The 19,137-nt window shown below is 38.6% G+C and overlaps 1 protein-coding gene across 1 annotated transcript; it reads right to left on the bottom strand.

The window, feature by feature from the left end:
* Positions 1-8,361: 8,361 nt before the first annotated feature.
* LOC130924443 (ovoinhibitor-like) lies at positions 8,362-12,337 on the bottom strand. Its single transcript, XM_057851015.1, has 8 exons — positions 12,222-12,337; positions 12,034-12,086; positions 9,381-9,493; positions 9,280-9,306; positions 9,044-9,169; positions 8,832-8,978; positions 8,598-8,756; positions 8,362-8,518 (listed from the first exon to the last, which is right to left on the bottom strand). The coding sequence occupies exons 1-8, from the start codon at positions 12,262-12,264 to the stop codon at positions 8,473-8,475; spliced, it is 714 nt and encodes a 237-aa protein (XP_057706998.1). The 5' UTR covers positions 12,265-12,337; the 3' UTR covers positions 8,362-8,472.
* Positions 12,338-19,137: the final 6,800 nt, after the last annotated feature.

Genomic DNA, 19,137 nt, shown 5'->3' on the forward strand with positions numbered 1-19,137 from the left:
TTGGGTCTTTCATTATTCTTTCTATTATTATTATTATTATTGTCCTGTCCCCAGCAAAAAGTGTACATGCATGTTATGTTGTTATATCGTCCTTACCAATGTTGAGACCAAACCTATGCCTTTGGGCGTAGGCGACACAGAAGACGCTTGTGGAGGTGTTTGAATGTTTGAAAATTGCGGTGATGTTGTGCTGAACAGGAAACAACGTTCTGAGTGGACCAATCACAATTGATGGTCAGATTTTTTTGGAGGCATGGCTATGGCGTAGGGTCCAAATCGACGTCTGCGTTCACGGAGTAAGTCCACCGTCACTGCAAAACAGATATATAAATCAGCCTTAAGAAACATGCAACCCGACTTTCCGGTTTTGAAAGAAATGAGCTGTTGTTGGGTTTTTTTATGCTTTGGCTTGTGAGCAAAAACCTGAGAAACCAACACTATATGCCAGGGGCAAATTATCATTAAATATGGCCTGCACAGGAATCTTAAACTCAGCCAGCGTTTTTTTGCACTTCTTAGCTTTAATCGTAGATGAGTTCGTCACTTAAACAGTCAAGACAGGAATCTGTAAAATTTCAGAATGTTGATTAACATAAATGTATATATAAAAAAAATAATCCAATGAGATAAAACAGTGGTCTTTCGTCTTTCCCACGACAGTTATAATCATGATCTTGTTTGTGATTCTCTTGATAAGAACTACTTTTTAGTTTTAACCGATAGACAATTTTCCGAAGTACTTCGGCATTTCTGCATGCAACTTCCGTTTTATAATTTCTCCATCCAAAACAATAGTGGAGGTAGAGTAACATTACTCATCAAAATCCCTTACAAAAGACAATTTGGAAATACCGCATCCATCTGCCATCATCACAACAGGGGAGGACAACATGTTCATGAAGGCAGATGTGGAGCCAAGCTCGTGCCACCACAAAGAACGGGTCTTTTTGTAGCCATGTTGCCGCTGTGTTATGGAAGGTATGTCCTTCCTATCCCTGCATTTTCATATGTTTTGCACATGCACCTTTCGTTTTCTATAAAACAAGAAATTGAATCATGTTGTGCAAATGTTTTATTGCGATGAGTATCTGTAATAAAAAAGAATGACATACTATTTTTGTTTGTATGTATATACCTTGTAGTAGTTCCTTGTAACAACAAAATCCGTGTCAGCCCTTCTGCATTCGGCAAATGTATAGTAATATTATTTGTAATTTCACCTAATTTTTGTCTCTCAAGTGGCCGACGTATCAATCTACACCTCACGTCAGCACAGGCTGACAGGTTGTTATAATTTTGTCCATGAAGGATCAACGAAGTGATAAGAACAATCATACATTTTTTTAGGTATATCCTTAGATTTAATCACATCCTTGACTTCTTGTCCACAGCTGGTTTTGATTTAAAGCGTATGGCGAGGTAGAGCCACACTGGCACTTTGAAACTGGACGCTGTTCAAAACATTCCACTTCAAACCATACATATAGGCTCTTCCAGGAGTTCACGCACAGCACAGAAAGTCTCGGAGTCTCATCTACGTCATGCTGAATCCATTTTTGGAGATTCCGTGGGTTCCTCTGGTTTGATTTAGCAGTTTTAACTTTGTCAACACACTGCTTACTTCAACCGCAAGTCATGTTGTTCTTTCTAAACCGAAAGTTTTGGAGCAGATATTTTGATGGTGCCGCCCATGTTTAGCTCAGGAAACTTGTCGATAGAAGAAACTAACTTTCACATGCAGTGATTAAAAAAAAAAAAAAAAAACTTTTTTACTATTCCTGTTGTACCGAACCCGTAACGAACCGTGGGCCACATAACGAGGCATGTACTGAACCATGACATGTGTGTACAGTTATACACCCCCAATATATATATACTTATACTGTATATATAATATATAATATTATACCTCTGGATTATTTTGGTGCTTGTAGGCCTTTATTCATTCACTGCTATTAACAGTTAGAGACATAAAATTTCAACTGGGAAGGCAGGCATTGATTGATGATTGATCATGTTTCCATTGATGGCCATAGATGTCCAATCCCATTTGACTGGGGGGTTGGTAGCAATCGAACGATCAACGGCAGCCAATGAGTTACACGATAAAAAAAAAAAAAAATCAGATTCTGATCATTATCATCCTTAACAAATGAAAGCGGAAGGATTTCAAGTTGGCCCTTGCATCCTTTAATATATCAGAAAGCGTCCCGGGGGGGGACAAGTTTTGACACCCCTGCTAAATGGTGAGAATGAACTCAACTCACTTTAGTTGTTCGGTCATAGTTTGGCAGGTTCTGTTCAGAAAGAGACTTCAAGATGATTATTAGAACACACAGTTTACCTGCCAAGATTTGAACCTTAACCCTAAAAACTGACCCAGAGTTGCCCTTTATGCCGAATGTCAATAGCATTTTCACTGTGTTTACACCAATAGGCAGAGGCTCTCTTGGGTGACAATATTTTTTTTTATGGACTGCACGTATGACCGTACGTGTTTGCAATATCTTCTCCAATGACTTCCATAAGATGAGGGCTAATGGAATCATGGCGATGCATTTTGATTAAAGCATTCCAGTAACATAGCAACACAAGATCATGGCTCGACGTGAGGAAGTGGAGTGCCAGATGTGTTGCTTCATTCAGCTTCATATGAATGTATCGTTCTTTATGAGTGACCATTAGAGGAAGTGTGTCAGCTCCTAATGCAAATTGTTTAAAGTGTAACGGAGGACAAAAAGGTGATTAGAAGTCTAAAACGCTAAGCGCAGACCAGGTCACCTCAGACTGACTCTTGTTAAGAGGTGGAAAGTGTTATGAATTTAAATTAGAACTGGCACAAAAATGCGTCATTGTGATTTTTCTGGCTTTTTAAATGGATGTATGTGTATGCACTCATGCATGTACATATATATAGCAGAAAACACTTACACTTTCATTTAAAAATTGTCCGATATGCACGTGTGATACATCATTGGAAAGCTTAAAATCTCAATTTTCTGGGGGGAAAAAACAATTTAACAGGAGGGCATTTAAAAAAAAAAAAACAGCAAAACCTTAACTGCAAAGCACGCGAGACCAGAATTAAAGACTGCATGATATTAACAAGATATTATTGCATACTTACCTCTTTTCGATCCAAAAACTCCATGTAGCATGTATCACCGAGTGTCAACACACAGCTGTAAATGGCCACAGCCGGATTTTTTGGGGATTTTCTGGGTGAAACATGGTAATATAACAAGGGTCACGATGCAGAAATCGCAGACATCAAGGAGTGGTCGAGATTTTCATTTTCATATATTTACCCTTTTAAATGTTTTTTTCCCCCCCAATTTTTCTTTGTTTTGATTGATTATTTATCATCTAAAATATCGGGGAAAATGTGACAGTAACGAAAAAAGTACAATTAAGCTATAGTTATGAGGTAGATATCCGTGACTTTTTTACAGACGCCATTTTTTTCACTGTGACATAATATGTTTAAAAGTTTAAAATATGCGAGTGAATAATTTTTTAGTCTTTTTTAAAAAATATTAGACATTACTTAAATATTCTAAGCTAAAACTGACAGACACTTTGAATAGTATAATCATTTACCTTTGTTTTATGGCTGGGTTGAAACAAAAGCGGTTGCGCGACGTCTGTAAATGAGGTTTTCCAGGGTAAAACGGACAAATTAAAAATAATTCGGGAGCTTAATGCGCTATCAATCTGCAGTTTTTTTTGGCTTAAAATACAGCAATTTCTTTTAAAGAGGAGCGCAAGAGCAGAAACTGCTTTTTCAGTCTTGTCTGTTTTCCGCGATATACTGTACATACTGTATACACAGAGGTGGGAAGTTACATTTACTCCGTTACATTTAGCTAAGTAACTTTTGGAGAAAAATGTATTTCTAAGAGTAGTTTTACCACAGCATACTTTTTACTTTTCCTTGAGTAGATTTGTGAAGCAGAAACACAACTCTTACGTAATCTGCAACTTTGGGCTGCACTTGCTGTTATATTTTTTCTGTTGGTATGAAGTCGTGCACCCACAGCGGGACTTTGAGGACCGGGTTGGAGACCACTGCTTTATTCAGCATATTAAAGATTTGACTTTTTTTTTTTTTTGCCAGCGATGCCAACAGTAGCTCTACCAATTTCACCAATGAGACATCGCAACAATAATTACATGATTCCATTATACCAATCAGAATCAAGCTACGTTCTATGCCCACGCCGGCTATGTTCAATCACCGGTGGCCTGTACTAGGAAGCCGGTTTTCTGGCTTAGCAGGGTAACTTCGAGAGTAACTTCATCACTTGCAGCCTATCTTCCCAGCTAACTGGGACTACGAAAGGTGGATATGTTGAAACCGGGGAATGTTGCGATGGCAACACACGCCACACGGCAAACCTGGTCGTCTCAGAGTTAGATCTTGCTTAACCCCAGGATTCGAATTAACCACGCTCTATTTAAACAGCACTCCTCCGCCGAAGTGTCCTCTTGACAATGACAGCGTACCTGGACGACCCATACGACATTGGCGCACGGATTGTCAGGGGCTCTCTTCAGAGGGCACGGGTTTTTGGAGACTGCCAGAATCCGCTGGCGTACCCGGACGATGCTCTCCATGAAAAATATAGATTTTCAGCTGAGGGAATTCGTTACCTGTGCCAGCTGATCGAGGCGGACATCACTAATGTAGCCCGCCGAAGTCAGGCCCTCACAACCGCGCAGATTATGTACCTGTCCTTGCGGTCTTTCGCCAGCTGACAATATATGTATTCCATCGGTGATGCTGAATATCTGAGTAAGAACACTGTATGCCATGCGATTCGGAGTGGGGTATGGAAACGCTTGAAATTGTTGAAAATGCTATTCAGAAACCTGTGTCAGCTTCGCTGAATGTAAACGAATGTGGAGCTTTGCTCTCATACAAGAAATATATTGAACTTTTCCATCTTTATTTCGTTGTTTAAATGCATTTATAATAATCGTAAAAATATGTAGACTATTTAAACATTGAGAAAACTTTTTTCTGCCAACCCGAAGAGATTAAAATAAACGTAAATCCACTATTTGCCAGATAGAACAGACACAAATATAAAAGGTATGAATGTTTATTGAATTATTATCATTATTGTATTGTCCTGTTTAACTGTGGGAATTCGTTAAGTTAATTTTTTATCATTATGCAACAGGAATAGTTACAAATGTGATCACACAAAACACAACCACACATCGCATTACCATATTTCCTTCTTCTGAGTCCTCATAAATATAACAAAATTGCGAGGGGTTTTCGGGCTCGGGCCTGCAAATCAAGTTAATTGATGGGCTCGAGCCGGATTTTTTTAGGCCTGATCTACCCTTTACTCTGAAGATGTTCAAAGGACATACAGTGTACATCAGAGGTTGCGCTAGACTTTTTCGTTGTCTGTCATTTTGACTGACAGGGTCATAAAAATCCGGTCATAATCTATTTTTACCCGTCACTTAAATTTTTAAAATGATGATAATGACATTGCGGTGACCCTTTGTTTGGCATAATTCACCTTCCGTACTTGTGTGTCCATTTGGCCGAGCGCGTTACCGGTGTAGGTTCAAGCGCCTACACCGGCTACGGCAGTCACGTGACAGAGACACTTAAGTGCCGCGCGCGGTCCCCTCACTATCCACTCGCTCTCGCTACATGATTGGCCGGAGTCGAAATGCTCTCCCTTGAAATGCCTGTTTAAAAATGTTCTCGTTGTTACTTCTTGCGTTCGCTTATAAGTGCCCATTTAAAAAGGAAAAGCGATGGATGATACTACACACAGAGCGTATTATTAACAAATGTTAAAGTTGTATAATCATATAGAGAGAATAAGAAACGTCACTGAGGCCCCAGTAGGTAGGTAGCCTACCATATGTAGCATATGGAACAATGAAATTAACAGTTCACCTGCTGTGGCCTGAACGTAGTCTCACACTTTCCTCCTGGTGCGCATGGACTTGAATTGCGTGCCCGCTTGTGCAGTCCCTGTTTTTTCACCTCTTTTATCAACACCATCGTCGTTTTGGGGCTTTTTGAAGAAATGTCGGACACTCAGTTGCCTTGACATTTTTTCAGAGTAAGGGCAACGACGTCATGCATCAAGAGAGACAATAGCTAATTAATATGCTCACTCGCCACCCTGTGGTCTGGGGTGTGAATTGCAACTGGTCAAAATGACGGATGGACTTCAGTTTTTTCCGTCACCGTTTTAAAAAAATCGGTCAACGACAGAAAATATTCGGTTAACGCGACCCCTGGTGTACATGTTCATACAGTCAATGGGACTAAACATACAATCCTTCTTCATGTGGTGATGCACGATAGATTATTTCTTACATTACCAAATCTTATTTTATTGTCCTGACAGCAGGCTTTCTTTTTATGGACATGAGTAAACTGGCATATTGACGCATTCACGAATCACACGATCTGTAATTCGCTGCCAACAGGCCAGTCGCACTCTACTCGCTGAAGCGGTGTTGGATTTCACGGTGAGGGTGGATTTTAATTCCTCATAACTCCGCCTGATTATCGCACATTCCTCCTCCGTGGAGTAAGATGACCGTGCCCTCGTCACAAGTAGTGTTTGACTCTGGTCTCCACCCCCTTTTATGTGAACGCGCAGTAACTAACTGGGTTGACACAGCAGGTTCGACTAATCAACCTCATAATCAGCGTCGTAGCACCGATTGACCACAAACTAGATAACCAGGTTTTGTCAACTTGTTATCCGCTGGTAAGCAGGATTACTTCTGGGGCTGTTGAACTCCGTTCATAGTTTAGGCCACTGATGTCTTTAAAGCACCGTAAAAAAATAAGTATTTGACATAGAGCCATGCCCTTAACATGCCTCGAAAGCTCGGCTTTGAACCTCTCTCCCAGTTTTTATTTGGTACCGATTGACCACGGGAAACAAACCTGAGATATTTTAATTTCATAACAGGAACTGTTGTGGAATTCCAGTGGTACCTCTACAAATTTAATTCATTCCAGGACCTGGGTTGTAAGTCGAACTGGTTGTATGTCGAGCATGATTTTTCCATAAGAATACATTATAATTTGTTACACAGCCCAAAAGCCTACACTAAATCCTTCATAAATACAGGTTAATTTACAAATAGCAAAACAAATAAATTATCAATACAAATCTGAATAATTATATTAATCCAACAAATCTGGTTATAATGTGGCGGATGTGATTTCCATGCTGTTCCCGAACGCACCGTGTGACTGACGAGAGAGGTGCGTTAGTTTTGACTTTTCATGTTGCCTGCTACGGCGGATCGTAGCCGTGCTGTGCTGCACAAGTTCTGAAAGGGTACCAAGGATAGAAAGACATGTAGTTCTCAAAAGAAATGTTAGTACGAGTTGTAATAATTTGATATTAAAAGCTCTCTTGATGTTTAATTTGTAAAATAAAAATAAACTAGTAGCTCGCAATTGTCGCAGGGCAGTGATGTCACATGGCCGCGCTGCCGTACTTCAATGTCACTGTTTAACTATGTAAGGTAGTGATTTACTGTACACCATAAGGTGTCAATTGTTTTATATGTTCAATAAACACACATTTACATTGAAATTTTAGACCGCTTTATCCCTTCAATTGAAAATAATTTAAGATGACAATCCATCATGCCACAGAGCTAAAACTTAAAGCATTCCTTGAAGACTCATCCAGTCAATATCATGGCCTGCAAATAGCCCAGATCTCAACCCTATTGCAAACCTGTGGAAATTGGGGGGGGAAATGGTCCACAGCAAAGCTGATCTGGCAACTGCAATCAGAGTTGGCACCAAATTGAATACTCAAGTCTATGCCTCAGAGACTGCAAGCTGTCATAAAAGCCAGAGATTGTGCTACTAAAAATACTAGAGATATGTTCTGTTATTCTCATGATTCCATATTTTCCTCAGAATGGATTATACGAATTTCCATGCACTTGCTCAAAAAAAAAAAAAAAAAAAAAAAATTACTGGCCGCCAGAATGTTTATTCATTTTAGTTTCTGAATGCTTAAGAGTTGCACTTTTGAACCAATTCATTATTTAAGCTTTTTATACGAGTGTTCTACATGACAAAATGTCAGTGCTCGTCCGAGACTGGTGATTCCACACTTGTTAAGGGTTTTAGATTGTCCATTTTAATTTGAGTACTCAGCCACATTTGATCATTCGCAGCATCGAGCCACATGAGGGGGGAAAAAAAAGCCAACCATTGAGCCAAAATATTCAATTTTTAAGGGACCCACATATGCATATAACATTTCAAGAATCACAATTTGAAGAAAGTTGAACTGAAATTACAAAACCCTTTAAGTAAATGTTTGCACAACACTGAAATTCATTCATAATTTGAAACGTTTTTATTCTGTCTACACCTGCATTTGATTGTTAGCCATTTTGTTGGGGGATGCACACACCAACATTGACAATTTAAGGAACATGCCGCATTCAACACCAGCCCTTGTGGGACACCTTCACTTTCTTCATATTAATTCTGTTGGCGACAAAGATTAGGGCATGTTATCCATGTGCATGTTAAAATGCAAAGTGAGGATTTCGAGAATGATACGTACCCATTTTTTTGGCAGAGACTACATTCATTCGAGTATACAAGTCCATCACTGCCACATACTGGATCCCATTTCGTGGGGCAAAGTTTTCCATACGTTACACAGGGATCAAACACGTAACACTCACCCTTGTGGGCCACCTTCACTTTGTTCGGATTCCCTCTGTTGGTGAACAAAAAAACCATTGATATATTTGTTTACGTGCATGTAAAACAAAATTTAGAAAACGATACATGCCTATTTTCCTGGCAGAGATAACACTCATTGCTGTATGTACGTCCATCACTGCCACACACTGGATCATGTACTGCAGGGCAATGGGTTCCATACCGGTTACAGGGATGGCACTCACCCTTGTATGCCACTGTCACTTTGTGATTCTTTCTGTGAACAAGAGAAATGTTCATTACATTTGTGTGCATGGACAAACAGAGGTGGACGATACTTGCCCATTTTCCTGGTCGAGGACACACTCATTGGAGTATGTACGTCCATCAGTGCCACATACTGGATCATAATGCGTGGGGCAGACCACTCTTCGGCACTCACCCCTGCGTGCCAGCTTCTGATAAATTCTGTTGGCAACCCAAAACGTGCAAAAAGATTGAGGGAATATATGTGCACATTTTCCTGGCTGATAGTAATCGAGTGTACGTCCAATAGTGCCAATCACTTCTGCACTCACCCTTTGTGTCCCACCTTCTGATTAAATCTGTTTGCAGCAAAAAAGTTCAAATCAGTTAATTGATTGTGTATGTATTAGCATGTAGAAACAATTATACGTGCCCATTTCCCTGGCAGAGAAAACACAGATTGGAATATGTACGTCCATCAATGCCACAATATGGATCCCATTCCAGGGTGCAAAATCTTCCATGATGATATCTCTCACAGCGAATCTGGAGACGACAAATCATGTTTTGCACAAACAAACATACCAGGGATGGGACTAAGATGGCGGGATTGATTTAGAGAAAAAAAAACACCACTTTCAAGCAAAGTTAAAAAATGCTCAGTTAAGAGAGCCAATTAGGCATAATTCACCCCCACCCCCCCAAAAAAAAAAAAACATTCAAATACTTTTGTGCTAGTCATAGACTTCATAACCTACTGACATGACACGGGGCAGATTTCCAAAACCTTAAAATTCAAATATTTTCAAAACCAAAGCTGCTACCGACCTAAAACCAAAACTGGCACCTACATTAGCCATATACGAGTCTCCATGCGCAGTGGCATCAAATTCAAAGTAGTTCCCTTATAAAATCCCGATTCATTATTTTTTTTATACAACTTAAAATGGCTATAAAAAAAGTCAGATTTTACACTAGCTGCACCAAAAAAAAACAAATGCAGAGAATCACCTATATTTTCAGGATCAAATAGCAATATTTAACATATATTAGGGCTGTCAAACGATTAGAATTTTTAATCAAGTTAATCACAGCTTAAAAATTAATATGAATTAATCGCAATTCAAACCATCTAAAATATCCCATATTTTTCTTTAAATTTTTGTTGGAATGGAAAGAAGACTGATACATTCAACATACTGTACATAAGTACTGTATTTTTTTATTATAACAAATCAGCAAGATGGCATTAACATTCTGTTAAAGCGATCCATGGATCGAAAGACTAGTTCTTAAAAGATAAATGTTAGTACAAGTACAAGTACAAGTACAAGTACAAGTACAAGTACAAGTACAAGTACAAGTACAAGTACAAGTACAAGTACAAGTACAAGTACAAGTACAAGTACAAGTACAAGTACAAGTACAAGTACAAGTACAAACTTAGTTTTCGTTTTAATAAAATTTAAAATTTTTGATTAAAAATAAACTAGTAGCACGCCATTGATGTCAATAGTTACACAATGCTCATTGTGCTGAAACCCATAAACTCAGTCGCACCCAAGCACCAGCAGAGGGCGACAAAACAAAAATGACAAAGTAAACATGACACTGCTGTCATTTTTATCTGTTTAAAGGGGGCATGTGTGTTAATTGTGTCAAATATTTTAACGTAATTTAAAAAATTACCGCCCGTTAACGCGATAATTTTGACAGCCCTGCCATATATAGGTTTTTGACCAAAATTTAATCTACTGCAAGTTTAACAGCTAATAAATCACTCAATTTAACATTAGAAACTTAATACTTGAGGAAAACATGCAGAATCAATTATAAATATGTAAATAGCTCATTAATTCTAAATACAATCACAACTTATTATAGAATACCACTTTATAATTATACACTATACAAGGGGTGGGCAAGCCGGTCCTCAGGGCCGCAGTGGGTCCTGGTCTTTGTTCCAATTGACCCAGCACAGAGTTTAACCAATGCGGTTTCAGCAGAAATGAGAAGCACCTGACTGCAATCGACTGATTGCACTTGTAAAACAGCAGATTGTTGAAAAGGTGTCCTCTTAATGGGTTGCAACAAAAACCTGCACCCACTGCGGCCCTTTGTGGAATTAATTGCCCACCCCTTCATGATACTGTTAGCGAATGAGGCTAGCGGCCGCCTGACGTAAACTGCTTTTCTGGCAAAAATTCTTGTGAATAAATGCTTAAATCCCCGAATTCTTAGATATGGACGTAAAACAGTCTTGATTCCTGGTTAAAAGCAAAGAAACCTTGCAGTTAGCGTTTATTTTACGTATGTAGGTTGAAGTACAATCTACTCCTTTAGCGAATGAGGCTAGCGGCCGCCTGACATAAACAGCTTTGCTGGCGAAAATTCTTGTGTATAAATGCTTAAAGCCCCAAATTCTTTAGATATGGACGCCTCGATTCTTTGTTAAAAGCAAAAAAAAAAAAATTAAAAAAAAATAAAAGATAAAGTGCAGGTATTTTACCTACACACAGTATATTGCCAACTATGAGGCTAGTCAGTTTACAAAATTGGCCGCCTCCGTGTGTAAACGAAGAAAATTCCTGCAGATAAATGCTTCAATCACTGAAATCTGTAGATATGGACGTAAAACTCGATTCTTTGGTAAAAGACCAAAAAACGGGGCAGTTACGCATATGTATATGTCAAAGAATGACGCCAATGCTGTAGCGGTTCTCATTCTCCCATTGATTTTTTTCAGGTTTCAAAATGCATGTATGGTACGAAATATATTTACCTTGATTTCGCGAACAAATCACTCCTGAGACAACCCTTTCCGTTTGTATGCGGTACAGCTTTTGTAGTTCAAAAATCCAAGCTTGAATCCAGTTTAGACAAGAGCGTGTACAGTCTTCGCCTGCCTAAGCTAAATGAAGCTCGGCCCACTCTAATAATGCGCGACGCAAAGAATGACGAAGAGTCACGTCAAAAGGTAATGAAGTCTATGTGCTAGTCTTTACATAAAGTTTTGCGAAAGCTGTATTTTTACATATTGTCACACATCACTACAAATGTGGTTTAGTGAAAATTTAATTACTCACCACCAAGAGTTCATGTGGATCAGATCTTGCAGCCCCAAATTTCAGGATATGGACTACACGGACAGACAAGTAGACAAGATTAGTGCAAACCAGGAGTGGAAATGTTGTACATTCCTCATGTAAAAGTCTTAAAAAGTTAAAACTTTATAAATGCTAAAATGTCTGTACATTCAGAGCCAATAACTCACAAGAAAGGACCAGGAAACAACAGAGCAGCACAGGCAGCTTCATTATGTCTTGGATGTGTAGATCTTCCCTTTGTGTCTGATGAAAACAGGTGTCTACCTGTAACACTTAAATAGGGCAATGCTGTCTCTGATTGGTTGAAATTCCAAGGCCATAAGGCAATTTTTTTTTTTTTTTTTTTTTAATGTGAAGTTATATGCATAATATTTTTTATATATATATATATATTTTTTTACTTCATTAAATTTACAATATTTTATTTTTTGGCTTGCTCTGCTTTTTCATTCTTTCGCCAGGTAAGGCAATTGAAAACAGTTCCTTATTTAAAATGCCGGAACAGTTAAGTGTCAACAGCAGGCAGCTGGGGACCCCTCTCTCAATCAATGGATAACTGCTCTAATTGGCTCTATTGGCTTTTCTTACTTTCTCTTTAAATGATCCTGCTGAGTCATTGATTATAGCTATTAATTGTTATTTTCGTTGGTTTTGGGTTCTCCGTGTTGACATATTCATACAATAACAACCTAGGAGCTAAATATCAATTATTTTCATCATCTTGATTATATTTAATTTGGCCCATTTGTTACCGTAATGAAATCAGAGATAATGAGATGACTTAATAACCCTGCGTGAGTCTGTCTGGATGGAAGATTAACATGATTAATTTGTATTTATTTTCATTGCGAATGGGTTAAGAATCAGAAGTCTCTACGTTTACTTTTAAGTTTGGCTTTATTTAAAAGTGCATACGACAGGATAAAAAAAAAGTCTTAAATAGCATTATTATGTGAATTTGAATCATATTTTGAGACGATTCGACTATATACAACAATTTGGCAAAGCGCAGTTGACGAGAAATTAGTGTTTTAATCCGCCGTTTAGCCACGCCTACCATTATAGGAGTCTAGCGTCCCCAACAGGAGGATGACGTCGGCAGGATCATGGTTTCATCTGATTTAGAATTCAGCCCATTGACGGGGGAATTATTCAGAACGAGGAAAGTGGGACAAAGAGAGACGCAAAATGTCATTGTTTCAGTCTCTCTACTCCAATATTTTTACAGGATGTTCTTTTTATCTCAGTATTTTACCTCAATTGCTAAATAAATGGTATGGTCATGACAAATAACAGTCTTGTGCTAAATGGAATATGAAATAATAAAAAAGCATGTATTCAGTACAACATGGCAACATTACTCCATAATGGTCAAAACTGTCGAATCGAATGATATTTTATGCCACTGTAGTTAGTCAGGCTTTTGTCATTTCCCTGCCCACCGGCTTCTGAGAATGTAAACAAAACAAGAAGCGTGACAGCTAGCCGACATGCTAACCAGAACCGAGTGATGTCTCAAAGTCTTATTTCCGCTTTTCGAAGCGAAAAATCACACAAAACTAGCCAGGATCATCTCACACGGCGGCGGTGTTGTCGGTTGTTTTCGCCAATCAGCAAACCGCCCGGCAGCGAGCAAGTTACAGCTCGTTCCCCTGCTACGGACAGGAGAGCTCGCCGGGGATGCAGCTGGAGAGTGCCGCCGGACAAACTGCCACATGGTCAACACAAATATTGCGTAAAACAATGCTTTACCACATGGCGACGATGTAAACAGAGAGCGACATGCAGTTGTTTTGCAGCTAATATGACAGGATGTGTCTGAGGAGAACTTTTCTACATGTCTGTCCATGATCAAAGGTAAGTTAATAGTCCTTTATTTAAAGAAAGTTTGTAGTGTTTACTTTGTAATCGCTGTATTCACTCACAAAGTTGCAATTTCTGATGGGGTTGAAAATTTGACAGAGCACCAGGCACGCGAAGAGGGCAATAAGCTGAGTATAGAAGGGGGGTGTGCATTCAAGCCGCCGGTCGTCGGCCAAGTGGCATTCATGTTGGACAATCAGCAACAAAATGCAAGCCACCTCCGTATTAAATTGTGTGCCATTATCCCATTATTTGACATAATACAAAATACGATGTTTACTCACTTCCTGTTAAGTCCAATGGTTTCACAGTAGTAGGGCTTGTTTTGGCCAATATCCGCGGTGAATGGGAACCTTTTGAAATCCAAAAAGGCTCACACACCTCTCCCTGATGCAGCAACAATTTTCTGCAGCTGTTTGGCTGGCGTGAAAAATAAACAAATTATTCCGCAAAATCAGCTGAAGCCGCTGTCCATCTGCATGCTATACAGCAATGCTGTATTGTGAGATGCTGAGTCACTCATTTTCATGGCGCGGGATTTAAAATTTTAACATATAAAACGATCGCTTCCACACACATCCAAGCGGTCCATTTCATTCAGGAGCATAAAACACCGCGTGAAATATGAAATAAACATGCCTTTTGGTAGGGTTCCGATCATGTTTTTTTTCAAAAAAGGCTCCAAAAGGCTGCCAAAATTCACTCTACCCATTATACGCTGCCTTTTATCTCTCTATATAGGTAAAATGGTGCCATTACAGATTGAGCGTGACAATGCGTGAGTGGGCCGTGCAGCGCATGCATTAATTGCATTAAATATTTTAACGTGATACATTTTTAAAAAAATTAATTACCGCCGACCGCCGTTATTGGGATAAATTTGATAACCCTACCTTAAGCCTAAACTAAAGACTCTGGATGAGTGTAACATATCATGTTTGTAACGTTAAATACAATTAGAAAACGATTTAATTACAAATATATATATATATTTAAAAAAGGCATGGCCGATATTTTTTTGCCGATTCCGATACTTTGAAAATGACGTGATAGTAACGCACAGACGATAACTGAACGTACGAATTGAATTCGTTCCAGGACCTGGTTTGTAAGTCGAAATGGTCATATGTCGAGCGGAATTTCCCATATGAATACATTATAATTGCATTAATTCGTTCCACAGCCCCAAAACTTAATAAATACTGCGGGTACAATTACAAATAGCATTTACACATAGCAAAACAAAAAAAATTATAATTGCAAATCATAATAATAATATAATAATAATATAACATAACCAAGGGCGTAGGTTTGGTCTCAATATTGGTAGGTATGATATAACAGCACAACCTGCATGTACACTTTTTGCTGGGGACGGGACATTAATAAGACCAAACTGACTGGGTGAACGGCGGTCAGGGCTACATTTCTCACCAATTAGAACCTAATTAATTGATAGGCTAAAGGATTAATGCAAAATAAATCTGTATTGACTAATACTAACGTTCACACTGCAAATTTACAGTATAACGTCTTAATCTGATAATTTTTCTGAAATTTAGTCAAATAATTTTGAGTTTTAAAGGTTAGTTAACAGATCAATGTGTCAGATTCCTCCACTTACTTTGCGTAAATATGACCATTTCTTATTATTAAGCCCAAAAATCTAAAAGTCATTTTTCACCTAAATCAAGAAAAAAATACTTTCAAATAATGTTTTGAACGATATATTTTCTTGAATTAAGAACATTTCTGACTTCAAAATAAATATCTGGATTTTATTAGCAAATTTAAATTGCAATTTCTGAACACAAAGTTGTGTATTAACATATAAAGAAATACAAAATTGTTAAACATCTCTTAACTATCCAGGAATGCAAAAAATTAACAGTTGTCTTAATACCACTCAAGATTGTCTGTCTACATAAACTAAAAATAACACAAAAAAATCATCTCAGTCAGGAGATAAAAACTGAGCCTTCCTTCAGGAAAAACTGCTGCGTTTGTCCACAAGCACAGCCAAACTTAACAAAAAAATTAATTTAGATTTAAGACCACACAAGCAAAATAAAAATAAAAACTGGAAGGAAAGAAGGGGATAAGCCTTGGTTCACTACATTTATTACATCTAAGCGAAGTTCACTATATTTCGCAGTTTAATTAACGTTAACATTGTAGAATACAGTACATATACAGGAGGACACTTCTCCTGAAGCAGCTTCCTACTCAGGTTGGCAAGTTCACACAGTTTAATGTAATGGTAATGCTAAACTGTGATGCAGGTTGGACTTTCAGCTGCAAAATTAGTGGTGCTTTCCCCACCTTCACAACAATGACTTTTCACACTACTTACAGTTGCTGCTGGCCCCAAAAAACCCAACAACTAATATCCCTCCTCTTCGAAGCGGGCTGAGGAAGCGGCATGCCAACATGTAACATAATTCTGTACTTTGAGAGACTGAGAAAGTGCGTGGGAGCGTCATCAGCCAATCAAACTTCCATTTGAGGAGAAAACCACGGACTAGCACATTCAGCAAGTGAAAAAGGGGTAAATGTAGGTCTGAAAATAATTCCCCTAATAATAGTAGGGTTTTTTCTGTCCTTACGACATATGGGAAGACAATCTAAATGACCTATAAAACTGAACACATTATATAATGCAAATAAGGTTGCTCAAAAGTTGGTGTGGACGATTTGAGCATGCTGAAAAGGTTGTAGTGTTTTGTCCCTACCGTCCCTATGCAAACCTATGCCATTGAATATAACTATAGTTGCCTAGGGCCCCCAGCCAGCAGGGCCCCCAGAGGGCTAACAGATTTAGCACACGCAGCTTTACTGCACTGTCGCAGGGACAAGTGTGGGGATTGTTTCAATTCCATGGAATCATTTGGCAGATTATCTAACGATTCTGATATCAATCCCAGTCAGTACTAACCATGTCATGCAGATTATACATGTTTTAAGAAAGTCCAATCAGCTATTAATACCACATGATTGTTTGAAGAGTGACTCACCAAGTATTCTTCGGAATGTCCTTGCCGAGCTGTTTTATGTTGATTTTCACAGGCCACCTCATTATTCATGTGACTACTTAAACAAATGATTTTTCCAAAAAAGTCTATTAATGGGTCTATCGTATGCCTTGTCGAATACTCTGTAAGAAAAATATAATGTATATGCATGTAAAATAATTCTAAACAATTTTATTAGCAAATTTAATACCCATTTTGGTCAGTAGTCCACCAATCAGTGGTTTTTACGGAATAATTTGAATTTGGTGGGTCGTAGGGCCAATCTGACTACTGATTTCACACAAAGGTATATACCTCCGCATCCGATGGTGGTATTTTTGTGTTGCTACTCTATCTTCTATTGCTCCAAGTCCAACTGTCCCCCTTACTTGTACACGCTCAAAGGGCCCCATGTTGCTTGTTGCCTGGGGCCTCCGGGGATCCTTGCTACGCCTCTGACTATTCGGGTCCTAATGTGGCGGTTGTGTTTTGCATGCTGTTCCTCAACTGACGAAAGTGTATAAGACATGTGGGTTAGAGTGAGAAGTTTTTACTTTTGCTTTTAATGCTGTTGTTTTCGTCGGCTTCAGCGGACAGTAGCCGTGTTGTGTTGCACAAGTTTTGAAATAAATGATTGAAAACGTGACGAAGCTGGTGACTTCCTTATCGATGTTACAATAATAATAAATTGAAAATAGAAAAGTGATTTTATTGTCATCATAACTTATAGAGAGTGGCGAACAGAAGCTGGAGGAAACAACTGATGGTACATCTGCTTGAGGACCGTCGAGTTCATAGACATATTCTGGCCATATTGTCGAGCCCCTCCACTCACACAAACACCGCACTCATATTTTTCTATCATTTCTTTCTTAATTTCAATGGTAAGCGTCACCTGTTTCCTTTTTTCACCACCTGCACTAACCTTCTTGGGACCAATGTTGATTTCTCTCACTAGAAAATCCGCTGTGCGCAGTGGCGTGGGAAGTGGGGCTGAGGGTGCTGCAGCACCACCTGGTGTTGTTGAGGAAAAAAAGTGTTTTGGTACTCTCGCCCACTTTTTTTTGTTAAAAATAAATCAATAACATGGTCAGCACCTGACAACTTGCTTGCTACCAGGTCAAAGTTGTACAAAGGGCTATTAGAATGAAAAAGTTAACTGTTGACAGAGCAGGCGTTAACATGGCGCAAAAATGAATTAACATTTTTTTTTTCTTGACAAAAACAGCTAAATATTCTCAAAGTCAAAGTTTGGACACGCCTCGTCATTTGTGCTTCTCACTGAAAATATCAAAACTATGGATGAACATGAGCAATTATGTACTTGAAAATAGGTTTTATATTCTACATTCTTCAAAGTATCCACCCTTGAGGTGTCTCCAAACTTTTGGCCTATACTGCATCCATTATGAAATACTTTGTAGGATTCTTGTTCATTTCATTTGTTTTTGTTGTTCGTTTTATTGCTTTACAACTTTTATAGACAGCATTTTAACGGCTAGGTCTTTATTTTAAAGGGGGAGTTCAGAATTTTTGACATTAGGCTTAATCTTCAAGTTAGCGGGGGATTAATTAGTCGTTGGAGTTGTTTTGAACAGTTTGTCAGTTATTTGTTCGTTTCAGGGCTCCGGAGTGGTTGAGTTAGTGCAAGTCGATGGTGGTTGAAATCAACTCCATCGACTAACTATAAACCCCTGCTAACTTGAAGATAAAGCCTTATCTGAAAAATTCAATTACATGCGATGACATTTTTCTGTTGAGGCAGCAAAGGGAGAAAAATTGGGAAAAGTAACTGACAAATTACTTTTAAAGAAACTTAGTTACTTTGATAATAAAGTAATCAGTAAAGTAAATAGATGACTTTTTTTAGGAGTAATCAGTAATTAAATTACTTTTTCAAGTAATCTGTGACAACACTGAACCTCATACACAGCAAAGTTATTCACTTATGCCTGTGCTTCCACATTTTTATTCCTCATCACTCTCCATATGTTTTTTGAAGGGCAGACTTTTCTTGAGGAAGATCAACTGATCTACATGTTCATGTTTAAGTAGACTGCGTTTCGTGGAAACAACATGCCGCCCTTACCACCATTGTAGTGGGTTATTTTTCAGGGTTAAAAACTCACGATCTCTCTACCGCTCCACACTTCACACTGGCTCTGTCCCATGCGAACAGATCTGGCTGCCTTCATCACTTCAAAGTCCG

Source organism: Corythoichthys intestinalis, chromosome 11 (assembly GCF_030265065.1).
Source record: "Corythoichthys intestinalis isolate RoL2023-P3 chromosome 11, ASM3026506v1, whole genome shotgun sequence".
Taxonomy (NCBI): Eukaryota; Metazoa; Chordata; class Actinopteri; order Syngnathiformes; family Syngnathidae; genus Corythoichthys; species Corythoichthys intestinalis.